This window comes from Prionailurus viverrinus, chromosome D2, assembly GCF_022837055.1.
Source record: "Prionailurus viverrinus isolate Anna chromosome D2, UM_Priviv_1.0, whole genome shotgun sequence".
In the NCBI taxonomy this organism is placed as follows: domain Eukaryota; kingdom Metazoa; phylum Chordata; class Mammalia; order Carnivora; family Felidae; genus Prionailurus; species Prionailurus viverrinus.
In genome coordinates, this window is record NC_062571.1 from 74368306 (window position 1) to 74395598 (window position 27293).

Consider the following 27293-nt stretch of genomic DNA (forward strand, 5'->3'; position numbering starts at 1 on the left):
ATACTGGGGTGGGGTGGGGGAAGAGGTCTGTGCAGGAATTAATATCTTTTCCATTCTCTTGCTCCTTCAAGTTTCTCTTAGCGGCAGAGAGACTCTAAATCAGAAGAAAGGAAAATCGTAACTGTTCCGGGCCCTGTGATTGCATGAATCCAAAATACTGCCGGTCAGCTTGGAGATGTGGCTGGAAAACTCTAGAAACTGGGAGTGTTAGGAGGCAGAAACTTTAGGGTGTCAGGACACAAGTTCCTAAATAAACCCAGAAACACCACGCGGGGAGAATGGGGGTGGGGGGCAGGGCCTGAAGGTCTAACCTATTGGGACAGAGAGAGAGTGAGACCCACTCAAAGAAGTGAAACAACATTTTAGCCAGGCGGCTGTGTCTCTGGGGACCAAAGTCCGCCCCAAACCTCCTCCCAGGAGCTCATGGCAGGTACCGGCTTCAGGGCCTGGAGCTCTGGGGCTGCCTGCCACCCTCCGCCCCAGGAGTCCCCAGGCCACCGAGCCATATCATTTGCTGGGTCTCTCTTCCTTTTCTTCTTCTTCTTCTTTTTTGATTTGTTTTTTTATCCTTCAAACACAAGACAAAAATGCACCTCATTTATCATCTTAGATATATATATTTCACTCTCACCACATAAATACAAAACATCCAAATATCCAAAACATTCAGAACAAAGTTAGTAGCCAGGATTCAGTGACACCTACCCATGTTTGAATCGTTCATTATTTTCTTCACTAGGTCCTAAAAGAAAAAAAGAGGGGTGGGGGAGCTTCCGACGTAAATAATTTACAATAAAATTACTATTTTAAAAAATGCTCTGCGCTCGCTTCGGATGAAGAAATACATTCTAGACGCTGCGGCCCCTCGCCGTCTAGGTCTGTAGTTTTGGTTAAAATGCGGGTGGCCGTAGCTGCGGGGACGGAGGTTTGTGGCTCCGGTAAGGGACGAGGCTGTGACGGTGTCGCGGTCCGGGTTTCTGACTTGGGACCGTGGAAACCTGGGGGGGGGGGGGGTGGGGGGGGGAGGGGGGTGGGGAGGGAAGCCTTTCCTATCTGAGCAGGTAGCTGATCTGAATACCCAGACTACCACACTGGAGGCCGGGTAGCCCCGCTGTCCCCGTCTCCCTCCCTGACACCTGGTCCTCCAAGAAGAGCTCTGAAATCCAGTCGTTTCCTGCGTGCTGGAAGGGTTTCCTGAATCCGGGAGTGGGGAAGAGGACGCAAAGGGCATCGATTCGTCTCCAAGCCCAGCAATTCTGCCTGCGCGTCGTCGGGGAGACCTGGCGAGAAGAGCCCGGCAGCCGCCCTTCCCTCGCTCCCGGAGCGGGGAGCTGTCGGCCGTCGCCCCGAACAGCCTCGGAGAAAAGATGCTGAATTGTCTTTCACTAGCGGCGTTGGCTTTTCTTTTGCTTTTTTCCTTTTAAGTTCTCGTTTAAAGTCATAAACACCCAGAACTTGAATTTTGCATTGCCCCGCGGAGCGTTCTCTACCGTGGATTTTCGTAAGCCGTACAAACTCGATTGTTACAGGAGTATTTAAAAACTGGTTTCGCTTCATCGGGTTTTATGTGGTCGTTATTACTCTGGCTTTATTGCTGATCCGATCAAATGTATCACCGCCGTTGCCCACCGTGACGTTTGGTGTATCTCCTGAGGTCGGGGGTGGTTGTGATTGTTGCTTCTCTAGAGGTGTTGTGGGGGGGGGGGGGGGGGAATCGGCAAGATTTGTCCAGCCAGAAAGCTGCGTGTGCATCGGCTCTCCCAAGCAGTCCATAAAGTGGGGCTCAGGGGCTCCCCAAAGCCCTGGTTTCTCTGGCAAGAGGGAGGAACGTCTTCCTTTTTGCTCTAACGAAACCTACCGGCTTTTTCAGCCCCAGGGCTCTGCGCGCAGCTTTCCTCTTTCAATATTCCTAAGAATGATCACCGGCAGCAGCGGCCCGGCCCGATCTAGAGCAGGTGGCCTGTGCTCTGACTTAGAACCAGTCTTTTCCTTCCAGGGCCTGGCATCGGTTGGGGCATCAGTTGGCTAATTCGGGCATCCCCCCCCCCAATTCTTTGGATTCTCCTGGATTCAGAAGGAAGTTGGGGGGAGGAGAGGAGGACGGAGGGAAGGTAGAAAAAAAAGTAGCCCAAAATAAGATTGGTAGCAGAGACTAATGGGGAAGGAGAGCTGTCAGAGGCCTGGTGGGAGCGGGAAGCCCAGCCCAGGAGCCTCGGGCGCCGAATACGCGAGTCCATAAATATCACCACAATAGATACTATAAATATAAATACAGGCAAACACGTAAAATCAGTCCAGCGCTTTTTTCTCGGCCCCTTCTTTATTGTTGGTCCGGGAGTAAGGCTCGAAGGCCGAGGAGCTCAGGTATCGGGCGGAGAGTTCTTGCAAATTCCCTGCCAGCGAACCGGCCATTGTCAACGGAGCGGAGGACAGGCGGCTGGCGACGGAGCCGAGCAGCGAGGGTACGGGTAGGCTGAAGAGGCCGTGGCCGGCAGCCGGCGCGCCCGCATGCAGTCCCCCTGGCCCAGCGGGCCCGGGGCCCGGAGCGCCGCCCACGGCCGGCGGGTGCGGGGACGCGGCGCCGGTGGGACCCGGGGCGGCGGCCGCGGCGGCGGCGGCGGCGGCCGAGCCCGCCGCGGCGCCGGCGCCCAGGGCCGGCAGGCTGGGCCCGCGTAGCGCCGAGCCGAGCGCGCCGGTGGCGCAGGGCGGCAGCAGCGCGGGTAGGCCGGGCGGCGACAGCAGGCGGCCCTGCTCCAGCAGCCGCAGCACGCTGCACGTGGCGGCCGTCTCCGACACCACCGAGCGCAGCTCCGAGTCCTTGCCCTGGTCTTTCTTCTGCTTCGTGCGCCGGTTCTGGAACCAGACCTTCACCTGGGCGCAGGGGCGCAGGGAGGGCGGGAGAGAGGGGCAGGGGGAGACCGGCGTCAAGGGGGGCGGGCTCCCAGGACGCGAGGGCTCCGTGAAGGTCCCTTTCCCAGCCCCAGCCCCAGCCCCAGCCCCGGTCCCAGCCCCACCTCGCAGCAGGAGAGGTTGCTGGCTGGGGAGCTCCCTGGGCCACCAAGAGTTGGACACTGCTGCACTAGGCTGGGCTTCCGGGTCGTGGAAGCGGGCCTAGGCTGTCAGAGATTATAATATTAAAGATGTCCGTGATCCTAACTCGAAGGAAGACCAGAAGGAATTTCACCGGGCTGCCTAGCTACCTGCATGCAGCCAGACGGGGATCATCCTGGCTTGTGAGCTCACATTTCCAGGAGAGGGGTGAGGCCTGAAGGCTGCTGTGTGGGAAGTAGGGGGTGGGTGAGGAGGAGTGTTGCTCTGTTTTGCTGGACCCAGGCCCTTGGCCCAACCAAATTTAGCCTCTGCCGCATTAGTACTGTCCAAGGCTTCAAGAGGCTGTTACTTGCTTACTGGGGTCAGACTTGGCCATTAACTAGCAGCAAGCTGGGAAGGTGGCTGTAGAAGGAATAATTTGTGCAGGATGGACTTTATAGGCCAAGCTATCTCCACCTCCTCTCTCTGCCTCTGGATTGGAGGCTCTGAGTGATACTCTTAATTTATCACCTGTTCTCCAACATGAACTTTGGAATCATGGGAGGAAGTCAGGAGGCTGGGGTGAACCAAATTCTCTCCGCCAACCTCCCTCTCACTTTCTCATCTCCCTCTGCCCCCTCCTCGGGCCTACCTGGTGGCCCAGAATGTAGTTTAGCAGCTATATGGAAAGGTCTAGATTTTGCAAACCTAAGAGGGGTGGTAGTAGAGAAAACAGGAAAAAGCTATCATGCCAACTCAAACTCAAAAAGAACATCCAAGATGATCTATCTTCAGTTCTCAGCTTTCTGCCCAGATCCCAGACCTAAAGTGCTCCTTACCTGCTTCAGGGCTGGGCACAGGGAAAGAGACTGGCCCTCAGAAAGGAGTCTCCCTTACCTAGGCCAAGCTGATGCCATGCCCTCACCAGGCCCCAAAGCTCTCTGGCCCTGAAAAGTCCAGGGTCCAGAGTCTATGTGACTAACTCCAATAACGTCATGTGGATTTTACGTAAAGGAAAAGACCTAAAGCGCAGTTGGCAGTGATGGCTCCCAGGGCCCCAGATCTGCCCCTGGTCCCATATATCATTGTCACAGAAGACAGGGCCTCCTAGGTGCCCAGTGGGTGCCCAGGGCTGGGAATGGGTCCAGACTCAAGGGGCAGGGCGGCCTGCCTGCACAGGCAAATCTCAGGCATGTGTGCCTTTGCAATCTAGTTGTCACCCTCAGCACCCAGGTGCCTTTGGCCCCAGCCCCATGCTTGCAGAACAGGCCTGGGTGTTGAATAAGCCTGGGGTCCCCAAAGAGGGTGGTGCCTGGAAATCTGGCCAAAATGGCGTGGCCAAGACAGGGGCAAACATTGGTTCCTTGTGGAGCAGAAGAGGCAAGCAGGTTATTCTCAAGACTGTGATCTAAAAAGAATTCCAAAGGACAACAGTTGGGGCCTCCTGGGCTAGGACAAGGAGGGCAGAGTGTAGGCCCTGGAAGACGTGAGGGTGTAGAGGGAAAGGAATGGTTTATGGAAGGGAAGGAATCGTGAGGTCTTTCACCCCATCCAATCTGCCTCCCCTGGGCGTCTCTGTCCAGAGCCAGGCTGGGTACCCGGGAGGAGCCAGTTACAGAGATGGGGAGGCAGGCTTGTGCAGAGCTGTGCAAGGCCTGGCCACCCGGTACCTGGGTCTCGGAGAGGTTAAGCTGCCGGGCGAGCTCGGTCCTCTCTCGGCCCACCACGTACTGGCAGCGCTGGAACTCCATCTCCAGCCGGTACAGCTGCTCCGCCGTGAAGGACGTGCGCGTCCTCTTGGGCCGGTCCAGGTCCAGGCCCTTGGGCAGGATGATCTCTCGGATGGAACCCTTGGCATCTGAGGAAGGGGAGATGTCAGCCACCGGAACCCTCCCGTCTCCCTCCACCTCCCTGGCCGGAGCTGGCTTGAGGACACGGCCGCCAGCTGCCTGCAGTCTGGGGTGGGGGATGGGGGTGGAGGGCTGCGGTCACAGCCGGGGAGCAAAGACACTGTGCGTTTTGGGGAGCTAGGGGGCTAACTCCACACCAATGACGAGAGGCGGAACCAGACTTGGCCTTTATAGAGGCCTCTAGACATGGGAGGAAAAAAAAAATGCCAAATCAGCTGATGATCCTTCAGGCCTGGGAGCCTCGGCTGCGCGCGGTCTGGGTCCCCTTGTAGCCTGAGGGTCTCCAAACTGACCAGGCCGGGGCCCTCCGTCCCCAGCTCTGGGGCGCGTAGACCAGACTCGTCTCCCGCTGCCCCAGCGCCCCACCCCGGGGTTTCCTTCTCTCCTGAGCCGGGGCGGCGGAAGGAGGGGGGACCCGGCCTGGGCCGCCGGGGCCTGGCTATCTGCTGGCGGGGGCGGCGCGGGGCCGGGGCCGGGCCTCACCACCGCCGCCCCCCTAGCCGAGCGCAAAACGCGCAGCACAGCGGGGCCGAGTGGAGCACCGAGGCGACTTCCGTGGCCAGGCGACCCAGCTCAGCCGCTTCTCCCGGCGGCGGCGGCGAGTCTCAAGCGCGGCGCCGGGGCCCTCGGCCCAGAGCGCCAACTAGCCCGGCAGTAGCCGGCGTTCGGCAGCTGCTCTCCGGCTCCCGCACTGCCCTTGGGTGCACTCGGCCCGCCAGGGCGCAGGAGCCCGTAGGCAGGCTCGCGGCAAGTCCTCTGGCTCGCACAGCGCGCACTCGTCCTCCATAGTGTCCTGCTCCCTCTCCCCCGCCGGAGGCCGCAGCCCGGAGCCCCGGTCGGCCCGCGCAGCCCCTAGGCTCCCCAGCAGCCCAGGAGGCGGGGCCCCTCGGGACTCGGAGGGTCGAGGCTGCAGGAGAGTGCGCGCCCCGGGTGCGAGTGCCCAGCGGCCAGCCAGACCGCGGGTGGGGGTGGGGGTGGGGGGGAGAAAGGCCAGTAACTTTCTCCGAGTTCGCAGCCGACACCTCCTCCCCGCGGGCCTGCGTCTGGAGCCGCGCGCAGCTCGGGCCCCCGAGTCCTCCCCCAAAGCACACGCGCCCTGCATCCCGACCCCATTCCTACCTCGGACCAGGATCCGGCGGCAGTAATCCGGATCGGCAGTCGAATTGGATTTACTTTTGTTACAATCTTCCGCGGCGCCCGACGCGGAGAAGGCGCCCTGCGACTCCTTTAGGAAAGCGGCGGGGAGGCTCCCCTCCGCACCCTTGCTCTCCCGGCTCTCCTTGTGCGCGTTCTTCGAGACGCGGGCAGCCTCTGCGTCCGAGTGGCACCGAACGTCCATTTTGTCTGGTTTCCCGAACATGGGGGGGAAAAAAAAAAGAAAAAAGAAAGAAAAGAAAAAGAAAGGGGGGGGAAAAAAGAAAAAAAAAAGAAAAAAACAACAACAACAAAAAAAGGAGGCGCCGCGGGCACAAAACCCTACAAAGGAGCTCCTGCGCCCAGCCCAGAGAGGCAAGCGGCAAGAATGAATGTCCCCGCGGGGCGGCTGCGGCGACCGCGGGCGGGTCAGCGGCGACCGGCGAGTGGCGCGCTCGCGGAGAGGCGGCGGGTCTGATCCAGGATCCCGATGGAGCCGCGGCGAGGCCGCCTCGTCAGCGTCCGCGTCCTCTGAGCACGTCCAGTGTCCCCAGCCTGGCGATCAGGTAGCAAGCAGAGCGACTCCGAAATGCTGCGGCTCCCGCCTGTGGCTGAGACGGGCGACTTCTCCTTGTCCGACACCCGCGGGGACGTACACTCGCTGTTGCAATTGATTACGGGTAATTTCGCAGCCCCCACGTTTCGGTTACCTCATGAATACACTAAATTGTTTGGATAATATATCAGATCGTAATGGATGGTTTCTGTCCTTGTCCCCAATCAAGTAGGGGTTTAGCCAGTGAATAAACGGAAATGACTGGTCTTGCTTTCAGGAAACACACAAAGACCCACACTTCCAGAAAAACTTTTGACAAGATTCATCCTGAATTGTTAGTACCATTAGCAGGCATTATTAACTTTCCCTTTGCCTTTGACCCTCCTGCTCACATACTGGCTAGAGGGGTTTTCTGCACACTCGACAGATAGAGCTGAATGAGGGAGGAGGGGGGGAGGGAAAGAGAAACCAACAAAAACCCTCGCACACCCTGCTGCAGAAGAAAGAGGTTGCCTCTAGGGGGAAAAGGGGGGGGGGAGTAAAAGTTTTCCCGAAAAGTGTCTCCCCCGAACTCTAAAAGCCAAGCTTTCGTCCCAAATAACTCCTCCTTAACACACCTCGACGCTGACAGCCATCTTAAACGGCCACCTCTCTTCATTTAGTGTTCCCGTTGGATTTTTTCACGCTTGCACCTCCGGTCAGCCCTGAGGCAGCCCATTCAAAGGGCAGCTTTGTACTCAGAGTCCAGCAGGAGAGAGGGGGGGAGAGGGAGAGAGCCGAGAAAATCTCAACTGTGAGATCTGCTTCAAAAAAAAAAAAAAAAAGTTTTCCCCTAGCTATTTCATTGTCTCTGCTACAATATCTTTGAGAAAAGCAACAGCCAGTAATCCAATAAGAGCATTGATTAGGCTACAATGATTCAATTCAAGCGCATGGCCTTGTGCAAGCAGCATGCTCCAGCCCTTCTCGTCACCTTGCCGGGGCAGAAGCCCTCTCCACGCCGCTCTCCCCATTCATTCCTTTATGGGAAATGCGGAGCAAAAGGAGTGAAAGATGGCAATTATCTAATTGGACTATTAACAAACAGTCCTCTGAGTGCGGCGGTCTGGCGTGGCTCCTGGGCGGGGGAAGGGCCGTGTTCCCTGCCCTCATTCACAAAGAGTGCAGGGGCCGGGGAGGAAAGGGGGTTTTTTAAAGGGAGTGGGGTGGCGGGGGGTTGGCGGGGGGCGAGAGGAGAGGTGGGAGGTTTGGCTGAGAATTTTTCCACACAATTCCCAGAATGGGGGCGGAGGCGGGCGGGGAAGAGGAGGGGGCTGGGGGCGGGGGTGTCGGCGAGAGGGTGGGAGAGAAGGAGGGAGAGTGGGTGCGAGTGTGTGCGGTTTGCTCCGAGGGGCTCCCGCCCGCCGCCCGGCGCGCTCCGCCCGCCCCGCGGTCCTGCCGCCCCGCCGCCACCCCGCTGGACCCCGTGGAACGTCCGCGAGTGGGAGGGGCCTCTGAGCGGGGTCCTTCGCCCCTTCCCCTCCCCCGCCGCCCCTACCCCCTCCCCCTCGGGCCCATCGGAGGACCCAAGCTCGGTCCGGTTCCGGAAGCCACCTCTGGCCGCGGAGGCAGACCTTGGGCTTCTACTTTATTTGTGTGTGTGTGTGTGTGTGTGTGTGTGTGTGTGTGTGTGTGTGTGTGTGAGATTGTCCTGAGCCACTCTCCGCAGGGAGGCGGGTTTCCCCGGGGCCCGACAGACGGGTGGCCTGTCAGTCCTCTCGAGCTGTCGGCAGCTGGGCCTCCGGATGGACAGTGCCTTTGATTCCGCGCTCTGCCGGGTGGTTCGGTGGGGCCGGGTGGCTGGAGAGCGGGACGTGTCCTTGCAGCCGCCCTGGCCTAAAGATGTAGAGTGGGATGGAGACAAAATGCAGCAAACTCTCCAGTTACTTCCCGCCAGGCGCAAACGCCGGGTTGGCGCCCCGAGGCCGCGAGGGCTCCGCTCCCCAGCCCCTCCTGCGGGCGAAAGGCGCTGTCGCCGGGTCTTGGCTCCCCTTACCGCGTAGCCAGTGCAGGGCCCTGGGATTCGGGTCCTCCCGAAGGGGATCCGGGCGGCGGATGGAGCCCGCCTTTCCCTGTAGAGCTCGGCCAGAGGCAGTTCCCGGGGCCTCCTTAGGCGAGGAGACGATGGGGTCCCAAATCCCGGCCTGTGGCCCTTTCCTGTCATACCCTCAGACAGCTGGCCCGGGCCCCTTCCCAACCTCCCCGGGTCCCTTGCGCAGGAGGATTTGCCGCCCGCCTCGAGAGATCTGGAGGCCGTGGAAAGTCCCAGACCCAAGCCTTGGCCCCAGTGGGGCCACCTTGGTGGGGAGGGGCGTGTGTGGCTCCGGGTCCCTCATCGCTCCCAGCTGAGCCGCCGCCTCCTTTCTGCCAAAGCTACTGAGGCCCGTGAACCCCACGCTGATACCTGCAGGGTCGGGTCAGAGGCCCAGAAAAAAGTCTTTTAAAATACAAATACTCAGTCCACCGCCTCTTCTGTTAGGTGGCGGAGGGGAACCGGCCAGGGAACGAACTGCCGCCCTTAGAAAAGTCCAGCTCGGTGGGCAGTGGTGGCCCAGGGAGGTCCGGAGCTGTATATCCGGCACTAAGGATACACCAAGGTAAGGCCGAATCCCAAATAAGGATTTGAAGTTGGGCATCAGAGACACTTGCCCCTCCCTTCCGGAGAATAACAGTGGCACATTTTGTTCTAAGTGGGAACTGTTTATTGAGCGGTCACGTAGGGGTGCGTGAACTCATTTAATTTTCTTAACCCCTCCATCAGGAAGGTTAATCATATCCCAGTTTTATAGATTAAAAAAAAAAAAAAAAGGCTCAGAGAGGTTCCCTAACTTGCCCCAGTCACACAGCTGGCAAGTGCAGAATTTGAACTCCAAGGTATTTACACTCTTCTTTAGCAACCCTGCAGGGCTTTGCTCTTTTTATTCCTGCTTTGAGTTTTTGGAATCTCCGGGTGCTCATGACAGGTATCCAAGGTACAGAGCAATGACCTTAAGGTCAATCCCAGGAATCGTGATGACCAAGCATCAGTTTTCATGGATTTTATCAGAACAACATGAAATGCAAATGGAAACATGAACTTCTCGTTTGTGATACTGCTATTTATTTCTAGCCATGAGCATTTCTTAGGAGTCTATCACCGCCCCCCACCCCCACCCCTACATCAGCTGCCCTGGAGTGAATAAAGTAGTTTCCTGGATCCAAACCTACTGAATGAATATCTGAGAGCTGTGTCCAGGAATGTGCATTTTTAGCTGCCTCGCAGGGGATCTTTCCACAAATTAAGGTGGGAGAACTGCACCTTTTCTTTCTTTTTTAATGTTTATTTATTTCTGAGAGAGAGAGAGAGAGAGAGAGAGAGAACAAGCAGGGGAGGGGCAGACAGAGAGGGAGACAGAGGACCCGAAGCAGGTTCTGCCCTGACAGCAGAGAGCCCGATGTGGGACTCGAACCCACAAACCGTGAGATCATGACCTGACCTGAAGTCTGATGCTTAACCAACTGAGCCACCCAGGCACCCCAAGAACTGCACCTTTTAAAGTTGGGTAAAGTTGGGAGCTCTGCTGAGTTTCATGAGAGCTGGGACGTCTTTTCCCCCCACTTGCTGGAAATGCAAAGGCTTATTGGAGAAGGGAAGAAATTGGGGTATTATGGAACACACCTAGTTTAATTAAGCAGCCATTTACCAAGAGTCTAGGGGTGTCGGGACCAGGGCTGGATCCAGGATGGGAGCTGAAGCATCTGGGTCTCTTTACAGCTTCACGCGCAAACCCTTTACGGAGAGAACTCATGGGCCCCAGCTCCTCGTGGCTTGGGGTTGACAGCACAAGTGATGCCTCTCTATGTTCTGAGCCCTTGAAGTGACCAAATTCAATAAAGAAACATTCAACCCATAACCTGGTTTTGCTTTTTGTTATGCATAGTACTTTCTGTGTGTGTGTGTGTGTGTGTGTGTGTGTGTGTGTGAGAGAGAGAGAGAGAGAGAGAGAGAGAGAGAGAAAGAGAGAGAGAGACAGAGAGAGACAGAGAGAGAGAGAGAGAGACTGGATTAAAATTCTGTGGGCATCCATCCAGAAAAACCATGACAGGTTTCTGAGAGGACACAGTGGAGGACGGAAGCCCTGGGATGGAAATTTCAGAGAAGCAGCTGCGACTCCCAGAAACTAAAGCTGTGTGTCCACTGGGAGAGAAAGGAGAGAGAACTCAATCAATTATTTGGATAATCTGAGACAAGCCTGCAGTACACAACCCATGAGGACACAGGGCTGCTCCAGGTAAGAGTGCTTTAATCCCATGACTAAATTTGCCTCCCTCCCCAGAGTCCCCTCCCCAAACGCCCCCCCCCCATCACTGTCTGCAGGTGCAGACAGACCCAGAATAGAACTGTAGAGCTGGAAGGAGTTTTTAGAGATCATCTATTCCATAACCTTCATCTGACTTGACAGATGAGGAAAATGAGCCTGGGAAGACAAAGCAACTTGTTAAGGATTAGACAACTAGTTAGTGGGGGCATCTGTGCGACAATCCTGGTCTCCCAACTTAAAGCTACACCCCCACCAGCACCCAGTCTTCCCAGAACCTGAACAAGATGAATGCTCTCTCTGGGATTGGGTGAAATGATGCCATATAAATGAACTGAATCACAATCAGAGCCTTGAGGGTGCTTTTCACATGCCTTGCCTCCGCCCTGTCACCCCACCTGAAAGCAGGATCAGAGATAGTACATACACAGTGCTTTCCTTCCTATTTTCATTTTTTTTTTTTAAATTTCAGGAAGATGTAGGAGGGGAAAATATGCTGGCAGAAAATCTGAGATTTCCTTAGATTATGAGGGGTTTGGGACAGCATAACTTAATGTCTGAGACATCATTTTATTTTATTTTATTTTTTCAACGTTTTTTATTTATTTTTGGGACAGAGAGAGACAGAGCATGAACGGGGGAGGGGCAGAGAGAGAGGGAGACACAGCATCGGAAACAGGCTCCAGGCTCCGAGCCATCAGCCCAGAGCCCGATGCGGGGCTCGAACTCACAGACCGCGAGATCGTGACCTGGCTGAAGTCGGACGCTTAACCGACTGCGCCACCCAGGCGCCCCTGAGACATCATTTTAAAAGGAACTGCATCGGAGGAGATAATACAACCCGAAATTAAGTTTCTGTGACAATGAATCAGGGCACCTGATAATAATGACTAAAAACAAGAATACCTAGCATTTACGCAGATATTGTCATCCCAGCCAAAGTTTCATGTGGTGATGAATTCAATTTTATCTAATTGCCATCAGCCCCATTTCATAGGAGGAGGTCAAGACACTGGAGAAGCAAATTAATTAAGAACTGATGCTGAAATCTGGTATAGCCACTCTGGAGAACAGTGTGGAAGTTCCTAAAAAAAAAAAAAGTTAAAAATAGAACTACCTATGATCCAACAATTGCACTACTAGGTATTTACCCAAAGAATCCAAAAGTACTAATTCAAAGGGATACGTTCACCCTGATGTTTAAAGTATCATTATCTATTATAGCCAAACTATGGAAGCAGCCCGAGTGTCCGTCGACTGAGGAATGGATAAAGATGTGATACATATAGACAACAGAATATTACGCAGCCACCAAAAAGAATGAAATCTTGCCATTTGCAATGATGTGGATGGGGCTAGAGAGCATAATGCTAATCGAAATAAGTCAGAGTAAGACAAATACCATATGATTTCACTCCTGTGTAGAATTTAAGAAACAAAGCAAAGGGATAAAAGAGAGAGAGAGAGAAGCAAACCGAAAAACAGACTCTTAACTCTAGAGAACAAACTGATGGTTACCAGAGGGGGAGGTGGGTGGGGGGATGAGTTAAATAAGTGATGGGGCTTAAGGAGGACATTTGCTCTGATGAGCACCAGGTGTCGTATGGAGGTGTTAAATCACTATGTTGTTCACCTGGAACAAATATTACACTATAGGTTAACTGGAATTTCTTTTATTTTATTTTTAAGATTTTTGAATTAATTTATTTTGAGAGAGAAAGAGTGAGAGGGAGCATTTACATGCATGCAAGGTAGGGAGGGGCAGAGATTGAGAGAGAGAAGGAGAGAGGGAGAATCCCATGCATGTTCCACACTGTCAGTGCAGAGCCCCATCTGGGGCTTGAACCCAGGACCCATGAGATCATGACCTGAGCCCCAATCAAGAGTCAGATGCTTAAACAACTGAGCCTTCCAGGCGCCCCCCCCCTTTTTTTATAAAGTTTTATTTATTTAAGTAATCTCTGTACCCCATATGGGGCTCAAACTAATGACCCCAAGATCAAGAATTGCACGCTTTTCCAAGTTAGCTTACTTACTAGGTAGGTGACCTTAGGTTCGTTACTTTGCTTCTCTGTGACTCAGTAGCAAAGTAAGGTTAGCGCCAGTATCTGTAAGGCTATTATGTAACAGAAGTAAAGTGCTTACTTAGAACAGTGCTTGCCACACAATGAACACTCAATAAATATTTAACTAGCGTCTTTCTTCCAGCACCTTCCATGGGGCTAGCACTGTGTTAGGTAGAATCACAGATAGCAAGAAGGAACCAAGAGTCGGCCAGAGTAATCGAAAGGTCCAGATAGTGACGGGCAAAGCACCTACTACAATCGAGAATAGGTTGGCATCATGTTGACTCAGTACAATCTGACAGTAATAAGCAACTACTATTTATCAAGGACTTACCCACTGCTATTATCTCATTTCATTTTTGTAACAACCCTGTGTGTACCCATTGTGTTGGATTACAAATGGCCATAAATTGTTTGCCATTTCTTCCATCAAGAGGTGGCATCTATTTTCCCGTTTGCTGAATTTAGCTGGCTTTCTGACATGCTTTGATCAATAGAGTGACGTGGAAGTGACACGTTGCCAGTTCTGGGGGTAGGTCTTTTTTTTTCTTAGTGTTTATTTTATTTATTTCGAGAGAGAGAGCGTGCATGCACACGCGAGTGGTGGAGGAGCAGAGAGAGGGAGAGAGAGACTCCCAAGCAGGTTCTGCATCATCAGCATGGAGCACAACGCAGGGCTTGATCTCACAAACTGTGAGATCGTGACCTGAGCCAACATCAAGAGTCAGATGCTTAACCAACTGAGCCACTCAGGCACCCCAGCAGCTAGGTCTTAAAGAGCCCTGGTAGCTTCTGTTCTTGCTTCCTTGGAACCCAGCTGCCATGCTTTATGGAAGTGAGTGTAGCCTGCTAGAGGAAGAAAGTCCATATAGAAAACTAAGTGCCCCAGCTGATAGCATCAACTGAGTGAGACCATCTGAGATGGTCCAGCCCAGTGGAACTTCCAGCTGAATGCAACTTTATAAGGGATCCTGACAACGTCATGTGAAGCAGAGATGAGCCATCCATTGTGAACCCTGTTCAAATGGCGGAATCTTGAAAAAAAAATACATGGTTGTTGTTTTCAGCTACTAAACTTTGGGTGCCATAAGTAACTTGAAACACTCAAATTACAGATGAGAAACTGAGACTCAGAGAGTGTAAGCAACGTGTCCGTGGTCTCACAGCTGAGCAGTGGTATAGCCTGGATTCAAACCCGGGACCATCCCATATCCAAATCCATGCTCTTGACCAAGGAATTATATAGTGCCTCCTATGAAATAACCAAATTCTTTTTTTTAAGTTTATTTATTTATTCTGAGAGAGCGAAAGTGAGTTGGGAGGGGCAGAGAGAGAGGGAGAGAAAGAGTGCCAAGCGGGCTTCGCACTGTCAGCACAGAGCCCTATGTGGGGCTTGAACCCGTGAGATGATGACCTGAGCCAAAGATGGTCGCTTAACTGACCGAGCCACCCAGGCACCCCTGCAATAACCAAATTCTAAAGAATAACTCATATGTTCATTTTTCTTCTTTCTCTATTTAGACATTACAAGAGGGAGGCTGCACGCATTAAGGACATAGCATTGTCACTCTTAAGACCGTAGAGAATCAAAGCGTTAGAGCCAGTAATGGAACAAAGGTGGTCTTTGCCGAGATCCTCATCACTTTTGGAAAATCAAATCGGGCCGTCTCACTGGGATATGGGTACAGAGCCCTGAATTGTTTTCTCATTTTATTAAAAAAAAAAAAAGGATGCAAATGAACATGTTCGGCTCTCACCTTTAGGAAATCAGAGCAACATTAACACTTAGGGTGGTGAATAGAAAATGGCAACAGGTGGTTCCTTGGCTCTGAAATTCTCCAGGCGGAGCACTCTGAGAGAAGGAAAAGAAAGGTTGATTTTATTACAACATTTCTGGGTCACAGAGAACTTTGAGGTTTTCCAGGAAAACTGGCTTATAAATTTGTATCTTTCTAACAGGAACACATTTGTGTTTCAAAGCATCTTTAAACCCATCATTTTCTAAAGTTCCTTTTTGCCTGAAAAGCTGCTGGAGCCATTTATTTAACAGGCAGGAGACACCTACTCTGTGTAGGTCTTTAAGAACTCCTTGTTTCAAAAGCAGAAAGTGTTTTTGTTTCAGTGGGCAGGAACACTGGCCCAGAAGTCACTCACCCTGTAAACCTCCCCCCCCCCCCCCATCCAGAAAGAGAGCCACAACTGAAGGGGGATGAAGGTAAGGTCACTGAGCAGTTAAGACGATGTATCACAGGGTCTGTAAATTACAACTGGGTTTTTTTTTTTTTGCTCATAGAAGACCTTCTCAGTCACTCCTTCGAAGCCTATTTACTCTTATTTTCTACCTAATTCTAACGAGCCTAACTCTCCCATTGCCTGGGTTGCAAAAGATTAGAGGCATCAGATGGGAAAGTAAGGTACTGCTTGAGGCAGGAATCTTGGAGAGAGAGAGAGAGAGAGAGCGAGCAAACACACCAAGTGAGTCAAACACTATCACAATCTGGGGTTACTTTGCTTAGGCACAACTAACTCTGACCTCATGTGTTCTTGAGGGCGTGAAAGCCACAGATTGCAATGTACCATGGGTATTCAGGGAAACGGCCCCCAAAGGTTAAATTGCATTTTTGTTTAAGAAGGCAGAGAAGCGGGGCGCCTGGGTGGCGCAGTCGGTTAAGCGTCCGACTTCAGCCAGGTCACGGTCTCGCGGTCGGTGAGTTCACGATCTCGCGAGATCTCGAGTGATCTCGCGTGAGTTCGAGCCCCCCGTCGGCTCTGGGCTGATGGCTCGGAGCCTGGAGCCTGTTTCCGATTCTGTGTCTCCCTCCCCCGTTCATGCTCTGTCTCTCTCTGTCCCAAAAATAAATAAACGTTGAAAAAAAAAATTTTTAAAAGAAGGCAGAGAAGCATATAAAACCCTTGAGGGACATTTTAACGTCAAATAAATGTAGAAAAATTACATGTGTCACACTGTATATAGTCAGGGAGACGTCACTGTAATTTTGAAAGGCAAAAACTATTCCTACGCGCAAGCAGTGCAAGTAACACAGACTTCTCTTCATTCACTACTCAAAGGTGGCCAAGGTGAGCTATTTAACCCAGGAATACAGAACTGAGCATGGGCATATTTTTATCCCCAGATATTTTGTGTTCGACCCATTGCAACACAGTCCACGGCTGGGGGGGGGGGGGGGGGGCGGGGCAAAGAATGCAGGAAGGTGAAATGACTCAACTAAGGCCACTCAGCAAAACCATTAGCCCAGGCAAGTCAAGGGGACCAAGAGGGAGGGACGACTGCCTCGTACCTGGTGGGCTCTTGTTAGCATTTGCAAAGGGAGGAAAGGGAATCCAAAGACTATGAGCTATCTGCCAGAAGCATTTGTTCTCAGGTTTTGCCAAGACTCTCAGCTACAACAGAAGCCGAGGAACCGTGGTCCCAGGGACGCCAATGGGCTGTAACTGGTGTTGGAGCCCAATGCGACCCAAAAGGCAGGCTGACACGCTCTCCGTGAAATGAAGCAGCAGTCGGAACTCACGTGTACCCGGCGTGATGGAAGGGGATGACATTTGCGCAGGAGGGATGTTACAAAGTGTGTTGAGAAACTCCTAATACTGCGGCTTAGTATTTCCACAGCACTCTCCCCCTTCAAAAGTGCTTTACAAACATTAACTAATTAAACCAGCACGACTTCTGGAAGGGAAAATTGGGCCTCTGCAATCTGTTTGAATTATCTGAAAAAGCTAATACCATGAAGATATAATGTTCATGAAGAGGAGTACACAGAACTGTAAACAGCTTTGGGAGGGATTAGGTATCCAAGTTTGGCGGTGGCATTGGAGAGCCCCGGCAGCTGTTTATGGCAACATTGTGTCACTAGCACAACAGGGCGGATGGAAGAGCAAGTTGCAGACACCATAAAGGATCCTCCTGCAAACAGCCTGGGTGCCTGTGGCTGGTTGTGGTCTCTCTCCTTAAGGTTCTTCCTCTGTGGGGCTTGTCCGCACCCTGGGTAGGTGGGAGGAGGAAGAGTTGCATCCACATCAACCAGCCTCTGCCCGCCATCTCTATAGAAGAGGCCTCAGAAAGAGGTTCAGGGAGCAGCCCCCCTCCCCCCGCAGTGCCCTGCACCTACCAGAGGCTCGAATATTTGGTGCTGTTGCCCCGTACAGAAATACTTCAAAACATCCGCCATTTTGAGACCCCTTCTCAGAAGAATGCGTTTGGGGTTGAAGCAAAGGGCGTCATTTTACAGCCAGAAATGGAAGCTCTAGAAAAAGAAGGAAGTAGGACCAGGGTTGGGGAGACTGTACTATTGGCCCAACTGGGTGCCTGAGAAGGTGAGTGACCCCAGACAAGAGCTGACCCCATCTGGCCTTCATTTTCTTCTCTGCTGAAGGAGGAGCAGGACACGGTCAGTGATCCACTGGTGATCCCAGCTCTAACGGTCTCAGATTCTGTGGTCACACGTGGCAAAGCTTAGGGGCGGCGGGTCCTCAGGCTGAGACTACCTGCTTTATGGCAGAGTCATCAGGCTGTCCAAATTATGTTGGACCGGCCCCAAAAGAAAACACAGGTAAGTCACAGAGAATGGTCATGCTGAATATCTACCAATATGCCAACGTAGTTTAAGCAAAGGCTGAAAACCAGAGCCAAATCCAGTCTGTGGTTTCGTGTGTTGTTTGGTCCACATTGTATTTTTTTTTTAATATTTGAGTTAATTTTCAATGTTTTCAAAATAAGGGGATTTTGCTGAAACACCTGAACTCCAAATGTCTCTTAAAAAATTAGATGACCTCCTGGTACGGCACTAATTTTTTTCCACGTCAGCAATCAGCTGGAGATGAGAAGTGTCTGCCCTACTGGAAGGGGCTTGTGCTCTCCAGCTCCCCACCGGGTTGGTCCCTTCATTCACATCACCTGCCTGGTCCTTGAGGCACCATCGAAGGTGATGCTGTAGGCAGCAGGTGTCTGTTACGTTGGGCTGCTCCAGAACCTGAGGGCGCAGGCTACCATTTCTCTGAGGAGCTAACAAAATTGGAGAGCCCCAGGATGGGTCTCAGGTGGTCACTGCTTGCTGTTCCTGAAGAACATCTCACCAAACTGCCCATCAGGGTCTGCTCCATCAGTGGAGTAGTTCGAACCCCAAGTCACGTCAAGGACACCCCATGTGGGGAGATGGCCCTGAAGCCAACCGAACCCCATCCCTTCTTCCCCATCAATTTGGAGATCCAGGCACCATGCGTCTGGGGAACGTGAGCGAACAGAAGAGTCAGGTGATAAAACAGTGAGAATGATCACACACAACAAACACTTTATGGGTGGGCAAGCGCTTCGTATCAACCTTCCCCAAGACCCATGCTATTTTACAGGTGAGGTTCAGGGAACCCAGAGTGATGCGGCTCTAGGAAGCAGAAACAGAGTCAGGAGACCAGCCCGACTTCTCTGCTCCAAGGCCAGCATTTTTTTTGTTTTGCACCCGGAGAGTCTGTGGCCGAGACTGGAGGCTGGTGTTGTACCCTGCCAGACAGGAAGCAGCAAGAGAGCACGGGGATGTGTCTATGGATCCAAAGGCCAGTTCTTCAACTCTAGGAGAAGAGCAAAGAAGAAAGATCTGGAGGCTCAGACCCCACCCTGCTGTAGTTTTGTGGGAAAGGAGAATTGAAAGCAATAACCTCCCCACCCAAAAAAAAAAAAAAAATGATTCTGGCTGTCTACACACAACAACTTACTTGACAGTAAATTGAACATTCTAGTTAAAATCTTTGCAGGGGCACCCAGGTGGCTTAGTCGGTCAAGCGTCCAACTCTCCATCTCAGCTCAGATCGTGATCTCGGGGTCATGAGTTGAAGCCCCTCATTGGGTTCCAGGCTGGGTGTGAAGCCGACCTGAAAAACAAAAAACAGTATCTTTACAGAAAAATCTTTGCATGCCAAAAAGGAGGGAGAGACAGAATAGGAGACTTGGGGTGATCTAGCACAGGGGCTAAAAAATGGAGAGACACCCTACTTTCCAGGACATTCCCTCTGGTGGGTGCTTGGCGAACAGGAGAAGCAGAGTGTGCTGACGGAGAAAGAGCATGGTGCCCAGGAGGGAGAGAAGTGACAGCTGCTGGCAGAGGGAATGAAATCAGCAGCCACGAAAAACCTGCTCAGGAAGTCTGCTGACTTCTCCCTCGCTTAAAAACACCGGTGTGCCATGTAAATAAAAATGAGCTCTCTCCTGCCCAGACTCTCCCCGAGCCAGACTACCCTGTTCTTTCCACCTGAACACATCACATAGTCCCTCCTCCCAGCCTGTCTCCCCAAAAGATCTCCTCTTCTTCCCCTGCTGCTTTGCACCTGCATTTGTCTAGGGCCTCTCCGAGCCACCTCGTTCCCCAGGTGCCATTTTTCTTTCATACCCTACCTGGGAGTTCTAACATTCGGCTTTCTCGATGTTCCTCCCTGACTTGACTGAACCTGCTATTAGTAATACAAATAGCTGGCCCTAATAGAGTATCCCAAGGGCCTTGCATGGATTAATTCCTTTAAATCTTCACCAAAACTCTATGAAACGGGCACTATTATTAGCCCCATTTCATAGACGAGGAAACTAAGGCACGTTGACTTGTCCAAGGCCAGCCAGCGAATTAGCGATGGTGTATGTATTAGTCTGCTAGGGTGGCCACAACAAAGTACCGCAGACTGGAGGACTTAACAGAAATTTATTCTCTCAAAGTTCTGGCGGACAGACGTCTGAGACCAAGGTGATAAGTTAAAGGTGGAGATAAAGGTTGGTTTCTGATGAGACCTCTCTTCTCGGCTTATAGACAGCCACTCTCCCCTCTGTCCTCATGTGGCCTTTCTTTCCTCCGTGCTTTTGAGGAAAGAGAGAAAGCTCTTGTGTCTCTTCCTCTTCTTATAAGGACACCAATCCTGTCAGGGACCCACCCTTCTTTCATCATTTAATCTGAATTATCTCCCTGAATACAGCCACATTTGGGGGCTTCAAGATACGAATTTGAGCAGGGGCTTGGGATACAGTTCCATTCACAACAGTGTGATATGATTTTTTTTCTCATTCATTAATTTACTGAGCACCTGTTAATTGCCAGATGTTTTGTTGAGTGGAGACACAGCAGCGGAAAAAGTCAAACAAAGGCCTTGCTTCTTAGATGGTAAGCTCCCATCACCTAGGGGGAGAAGAGCACAACAGGCAAGGAACACACGAGGTCGTTAAGCAATTAGATCACTTCAGACGGTGGTAAGTGTCGAGGCAATAGTGATAGGGTGTGTTATTGGGACTATTTTGCCCAAGCAAATATGGAACCGGGGGAAGAGTTTCCCGGGTAGAGGAAAGATTAAGTGCAAAAGTCCTGAGGCAGGAATATGTCGTGTGTTAGGGGAGCAGAAGAAAGGCTGCCCTGGCTGAGTCAGGGAGAGGAGAGGAGGAGAGAGGAGGGTTTGGAAAGGGAGGATGGGGCCAGGTCATAGAAAGCTTCATATGTTGTGGGAAGGAATTTCGTATTTATTCTAAGAACAATGGGAAGCCATGGGAAGGTTTGCATTCTGATTTGTGCTTTCAAAAGACCTCTTTAGTTGTCCCCCTAGGAGGGACCCCACTGAGGAAGCTCTTCTTCGGTTCACTGGCGCATATTTACTGAGCCTCTACCGGCCAGGTAACGTGCTGGTACCCACCCCAGGGAGCTGAGACTCCAGGACATGGTAGTCCCAGCCCAGGGCACTTGCAACCTTCCATTAAAGTGCCCATGAGTAAAGACATCCCTGAGGGCTGAGCTTTGTGGCCCAGGCTGCAAGTGGAGAAGGAGTTCAGAAGAAAGGAAAGGCTGAGTGAGTGAGGACTGCTGGTATGAAGCATGGCTTCTCTGCAGAGGTGGGACTCAGCTGGGCATTGAAGGATGGGCGTCCCAGAGAAAGGGGTGCCTTCCATCCATGGGGATAGGAGGAGAGGCGCACGGGTGGGATGGAAACACCAGCAGCAAGAGCACGGGCTTATTTCGTATAAAGGTTCATTCAACACCTATTCAGCAGAGCACACGTTCTGTCCCTAAAGGCCCGGGCTCTGAGGGGCATGTGAAGAGTACTCAGACCGGGCTCCTACCATGAAGGGATTTCCACCTAGCAAGGAGGATAAGGCAGGCCCATGATGACGCCGCACCCCAGAAAGTGAGGTGTTCCAGGATCTGAGAATCAGAGACATCACCGAGCAGGTGTACGAGAGGAGAGTACACGCCCGTCACGTATAACTGCAGAAACAGGGATACACACTTCCACGTCTACACATGCAGATACGGAACATGCTTCATGGTCTCCGAGCCCCTTCACGTTCATCCATGTATGCATAACAGGTGTGACGGTCAGTTTTGTTTTCCATGTGAATACATGTGGCGCTCTCTCAGCTGGGACCCGACCAGGAACCCTGGAACCACGGCCATATGACTCTCCACTTCCCTGACCCACCGCCAGTGGAGAGCTGCTGGGGAATGGGCACGCGGGCGGGGGCAGTGGGGAGAAGTGGGGAGACTCAAGACATTGGGAGAAGGTCCAACGGGCAGGACCCGCTGTTGGATTGAGCATGGCGGGGAGGGAGGGAGAGGAGTCGAGAATGTTGCTAAGATTTACAGAGGACAGAGAAAACAGAGATGGGGGGATAGTGGGGGGAAAACAATTCAGATACAGCACTAGGTTGGTGACTGAGAGGCTGAGGTGAGCACTTCCTCCTCCAGGGGCTCAGTTTTCTCATCTGTCAAATGAAACTTTTTTTTTAACCATAAGACACTCTTTTTTTTTTAAATTTTTTTTAATGCTTTATTTTTGAGACAGAGAGAGACAGAGAATGAGCAGGGGAGGGGCAGAGAGAGAGGGAGACAGAGAATCCAAAGCAGGCTCCAGGCTCTGAGCTGTCAGCACAGAACCCGACGCGGGGCTCGAACTCACCAACTGTGAGATCATGACCTGAGCCGAAGTCAGACGCCCAGCTGACTGAGCCACCCCAGGCACCCCTGTCAAATGAAACTTTTAAGACCAACAACTAAAGTCCTGTGTGTGTGTGTGTGTGTGTGTGTGCACGTGCGCACATATATCAAAATTTATGAAAAGGAGATAATGACCATCCCTCAACATGAGACAGAGAGCAACATAATCGAAGGCCCTTGGTACACCTGTTCCCACTACACTCTCCCCTCTTTCCCCACCTTAGATGGAACCAGACTTCATGCCACTGAGTTTGGCATGTGTCACCTCGAGCCACCTTTCAAGGGTTAGTGATTATTCGGTTGTTTCCCTGCATCTTATGATCTCCTAACGCCTCTCACTTTGTTTTTGGTGCCGTTGATTTTCAGTTGCCAGGAAGCTTCCGTAGAGGCCACCTCATAGGTTTTCCACTGAAGTCCTAGGAGAGGAGCTGACCGGGGAGGGGGCCCTCCAGCTTTTCGGATGAGCAAAGCAAGGTTCACAGTGGGATATGCCATAGCACTTATCATCTCGCCCACGGTTTCACCCCAGCTCATGCCTCGCTTTCTAATGCAGGTTCTCTTTTCATGCACCTTTGTACCCCAAACTAGGCCAAGTTGTCAGGAGCAGCGATCTCTCCCCTGAACTTGTGACCAGTGTGGTGTGGTTACAGGGTTCGGGCTTCGGTCAAAGAAACGGTGACGAAGGGAAGCAGCCCACATGATGGGGAGGCTTCTAAAGCCACAGGTAACACAGGGCAAGGGATGTGGGCACTGGATCTAAGGAGAGGCATGGCCCAAATAGTGCCTGACAGAGTAGTCAGGAAAGAGTGTCACTGATCAGAACCCATGACAAAGCAGGCACAACTGGGCTGTGACAAGCCGAAACCCTGATGGCTGAAAAGCAAAATAAATGAAGCTTCACTTGTCCATGACAAGAAGCCTCCTGTGATCTAGGAGTAAGACAGGTGACTGCAATATCCACAGAGTGGACATTCTTCCTAATGATGGGGCAAGACTGGGAAGAACCATAGGGTTGGGTCTTCGATGGGCAGTGCTGGTCCCTGGATGTGATCACTAATGCAGAGCACTGAAGGCTTTACATGCATCCTGTCACTTAAGCTTTCTAACAAATAATAGGGCGCTATTACTTTTTATTTCCTTTATTTTTAGAGCTAAGGCAACGGAAGTCCAGAGTGGTTAGTAACTTGGTCAGAGTCACCAACAGAGCAAATGGGGGAGTCGGTATTCAGACACAGATCTGCCTGCGTCCAGAGCCTTAATTTTTAAATGGATTTCCATGTCATCTCCTACAATGGCTCTCCTGTTCTCCAGTAAGACCTGGGCCGTGAACTATTTCTCTACTAGCCTTGTGAAGGTAGACTTTCCCCGGACCCAGCCACTGGGACTGCAGGAGACAAGGACTATTTATTAACATCTCAAAGCCAAGCAAATCAGCATACGACCTTGGCCTCTTTAGCAGGAGGCTTAATCTCCTCAGGTAGCCCGTCTTGGCCAATTACACTTTTATTATAAGCAGCTGTTACATTTGTGCTTCCCAGGTTACTCCTAGCTAAACCTGAGCAATGAAGCGATAGCAAGTGTTGGAGGGATGCTGACAATTAGCTAGTCTCACGTCCAAGGGCAAAAACAGTCCTAAGGGCCCTACTGATTCTTTAGCTCCAGGACAAACAAGTTTTTCTGCGACTAGACCTGCGTTCAGCTACATAACATTTTCCAGGTGAAAACACTTAGGGATAGCAGCCTGCGTAAATATACATAAAGACAGATGCTTATAGCAGATCAGGTTTTTCCTACTCTGTGGGCTTGTTCTGCTTTTATAGAAGATCTCAAGTATGACAAAATAGCTCCAGAGTTAATGTTCATCAACATTTGTCATATGAATGTTAGAAATCTTGATATGTCATAATATTATATGTATATATGCATATATATATAATGTATGCATATAAAACTTATGTCTTTTAAAAAGAGTAAACAGAAAGGAAACACCTTGGCCCAATGGAAAATAACTCAGATCTTGTGGTTCCTAACCTTTTGGGGTTTGATGATCAACGATACGATATTACAAACCTTTTAGGGTTTGGTATTCAATAATACAAAACAAAAAAATAAGACAACTATAAATAAATCCTGTCTGGATGATTTAAATTATAGGACTCACACAGCTGGAGCAAACCCTCTTCCCCTAGCCATGGTGTGATTCTTCCTGATTGAGAATCGAGTTTCTGGGCTCTTTCTCAGAGAATGAAATTACAAAACACAAGATAGCAGATTTAAAAAAAAATATTGTCGCCAGGTATCCCTGCTGGATATCAAGTGACTGGGTCAGAAACTCAGTCGGAAACTCTGCTTAAGGAAGAGCAGAACAAATCCCCCTCGCCTGGGAGGCCAAACAGAGCATTGTTTTAGTTCCGTGGGAGATAACGACAATGGAATAGAACATTGTCCCGGGTAATGGTCTCCTGCTGGTGGGGAAATGCGGAGGCAAAACCGAGGTGCTCAGCAAAAACAAACAAGAGGCTGAACTGCTACCTTCTCTTTAAAGTAAAAACTGTTGATCCAGCAAGTGAGCCCCTCCCAGCGGCTTCCATTCTGTTATAAAAGTCTTGCATTTGGAGGTGTGCTGGGCTGGGATGTTGCTGGATGGGGGGGATGGGGGGATGGGGGGAAGGGGGGGTGGGCGGGGTACAGAGGCTAACTGAACGACTGTGGCTGAACCTCTAGCCTCAGAGATAGGCTTTGGGGACCATTTTGCAATTCACCAGCTGCTGGACAAAACAGGCTCTCCATAAAAACACAATCAGTGCACCAGGCTGCAGGACCAGCTAAGATCCCACCCTCACCTCTATTCATTTTATGACTGCTGATCACACAGACGTACTTTGTATGGGTAAAGCTCCACATCCGTTGAAGAGAAAACCTTTATTTTGTAAGTATTAATCGGGGCTGCCTGAAGAATGACACCGGCAACCCATTCATTTGACACAGAAATCAGCACCTTCCAATGTTTTTCTTTTTTCCTCGTAAAATAATACTAAATGTGGAGACTCTCTAATGTGTCCCTTGAAACATAATTAAATCAGATAACAATGTAAATACAATAGAAATGTAGGTAGAAAGTATTTAAAATGTGAAATTTTGGGAAATAAACATGGCTTCATATTTGAGACAAAAATAAATGAAAATTCAGGACCAAAGTCACCCTTCAACCCACTGAAACTTTTGTAGAACACACAGCTCAAACTCTACCACACAGATGGAAAATAGTCCGAATACAAGCTGGCAGAATTCTTTCATTCCACAAACTTCTACAATCTCCATTAAAGCTGCATGGCATTCAGAAGTTGAGGTCCAATTCATCTTTGCTGTTAATGAGACATTTTACAAGCGTATTTTCTTCTTGGGAAAAATTTCTGAATTGGGTAAAACAAGTGGAAAGTGGATATTTGAAAAAAAAAAAAACAAAAAACAAAAAAAAACACCTCCTGCCCGGACTGGTGATTGATTTGCTTAGAATTTTCTGGGCCAGCATTTCGTTTCCTGATAACGGCCATTTCCCCTCCAGTTCCAAATTCTCTCTCCTTGGGGCTGATACAGAACATGCAAATACCAATTCGTGATGGTGGCGTTCCCTTCGTGTATTTCAATAAGAGAATTATTTCAGATCAGCTGTTGGGGTATCCTTCTAACTTTTGCCTTTCCTCTATAAGATCAGGGTTTTCCACAAAGAAGGATATCGGGTACATTGCTAGTAATAGGAACTAGGCGTTCAGTGTCACAAGTACAACCTTTTGATGTTTTGCATGGCCACTATTCTGTGTTTTTTAGTGTTGCTTCGTGGACCTGAATACCCAGTGGAGGGTGACAATTTATATTATCATTATGATTATTACAGTAATTAATCTGGTATTGCTAATTTAAAGACATTCATTAGGAAAAACAACAACAACAACAACAACAACAACTCGACGATGAGATGGTTTTGCCTTCAGTTACCTGTATGTGATTATCTCTTATTTCTTCCTCACCTTTCTGGGCTGACAAGAGCTCCTTGGTGAAAAGATACTCCAGTGGGTGATGAAAGGCATCAGTGAGTTTTCAAGGGGCTTTGGAAATTTGGTCAGTAATGTAAATTGCCATGCTGGAAACCTTTGGTCGAGAGAATAGATGGGGAGAAGAACAAGAACTAGTTTGAAGTACAGGAATAAAGTTAAGGTGGGGGGGGAGTAAAAATTATGTAGGAACAGAAAAACTTGAATTTGATGATCTAGTTACTAACGAACAAAATTAGAAGGAAGGGAATTTGGGTTAGGCAGAGTCCCTTCAAGTTGTTACAAATCATGTGGGGGGAAACCAAAGCAAACAGTTTTCCGGTAAGTCCCCAGGTAGTCGGGGCTGGCCAAGCAAAACGAGCTATGGAGAAGGGATGATAACTAGTGATAAACCTGAAGGCATGGAGACACTTTGGACAGTTCTGATCTCAATGCCTCCTCTGCCTCAGTAGCTGAGCGCTTCATGCAAAATGAGGAACCCTTACTGAATTTTGTCTTCATCTTGCATGAATCTGGCCAGGACTTTTTGCATTTCTCTCAACTTGTCAGCCTACCTAGAATATTTGCTGGGCATTACACTGGTCCCACATCCCAAACCCTGTGCACCCTGATAGGTGTGGGGTGCCTAAACCCGCATCACTTTAGGACATGCCCTAAAGCAGAGTTCTCCAGGAAGGCACATTTTTGCCTCCTGAAAATCCGCTTCAATAAAAGCAAGGTCCAGGCACCCAGGGGATGCTCAGCTTAAAGAATCTGGCAGGGAAATTGGTAGTTTTGAAGGCTGTGTTTCAACTCCCATTTTTAAAAGAGTCCTAGAAACATTGCATTTAACGTGAAATTTCTCTGAGAAAAAGTTCATGGGAATTATTTTAAAGTTTCAGAAAAGTCTATTCGGTAAGAGTAGAAAGTTTTCAACTTCAGAGGCTATTTTTTTTTTAAAGGAAACAAATTTCAATCACTTTAATATACACTTTAAAGGCAATTTATGATAACTGTCGCCCTCCAATGACTAAGGCTACGGCGAACTCTCCAGGCTGAAGCATTCATCCTTGTCAAGAAAAGTCCTCTCAACAATTTTGAAAAATATTAAAAATATGGAAGCAATTGTCAAATCACTTTCACCTGTGCAATATCCTTTTTCATGAGGAGCTCCAAATTGCATAGCTAGGGTTACAGATTTTCACGCAGTTTCATTTGTGATAGTTATGTGGCTGTCATTCCAGGTTTGCTATTTATTTC

General features: G+C 50.5%; 1 protein-coding gene across 2 annotated transcripts; it reads right to left on the minus strand.

Moving 5' to 3' along the window:
- Window positions 1-701: 701 nt before the first annotated feature.
- VAX1 (ventral anterior homeobox 1) lies at window positions 702-6300 on the minus strand. Of its 2 annotated transcripts, none has more exons than XM_047826368.1 (3): window positions 6060-6300; window positions 4694-4888; window positions 702-742 (listed from the first exon to the last, which is right to left on the minus strand). In XM_047826368.1, exons 1-3 carry the CDS (start codon window positions 6298-6300, stop codon window positions 702-704), a joined length of 477 nt encoding a protein of 158 aa, XP_047682324.1. The 2 variants fall into 2 exon arrangements, with proteins under 2 accessions (XP_047682324.1, XP_047682323.1); XM_047826367.1 differs by lacking the exon at window positions 702-742 and adding an exon at window positions 2290-2871 and having other exon boundaries at window positions 4701-4888.
- Window positions 6301-27293: the final 20993 nt, after the last annotated feature.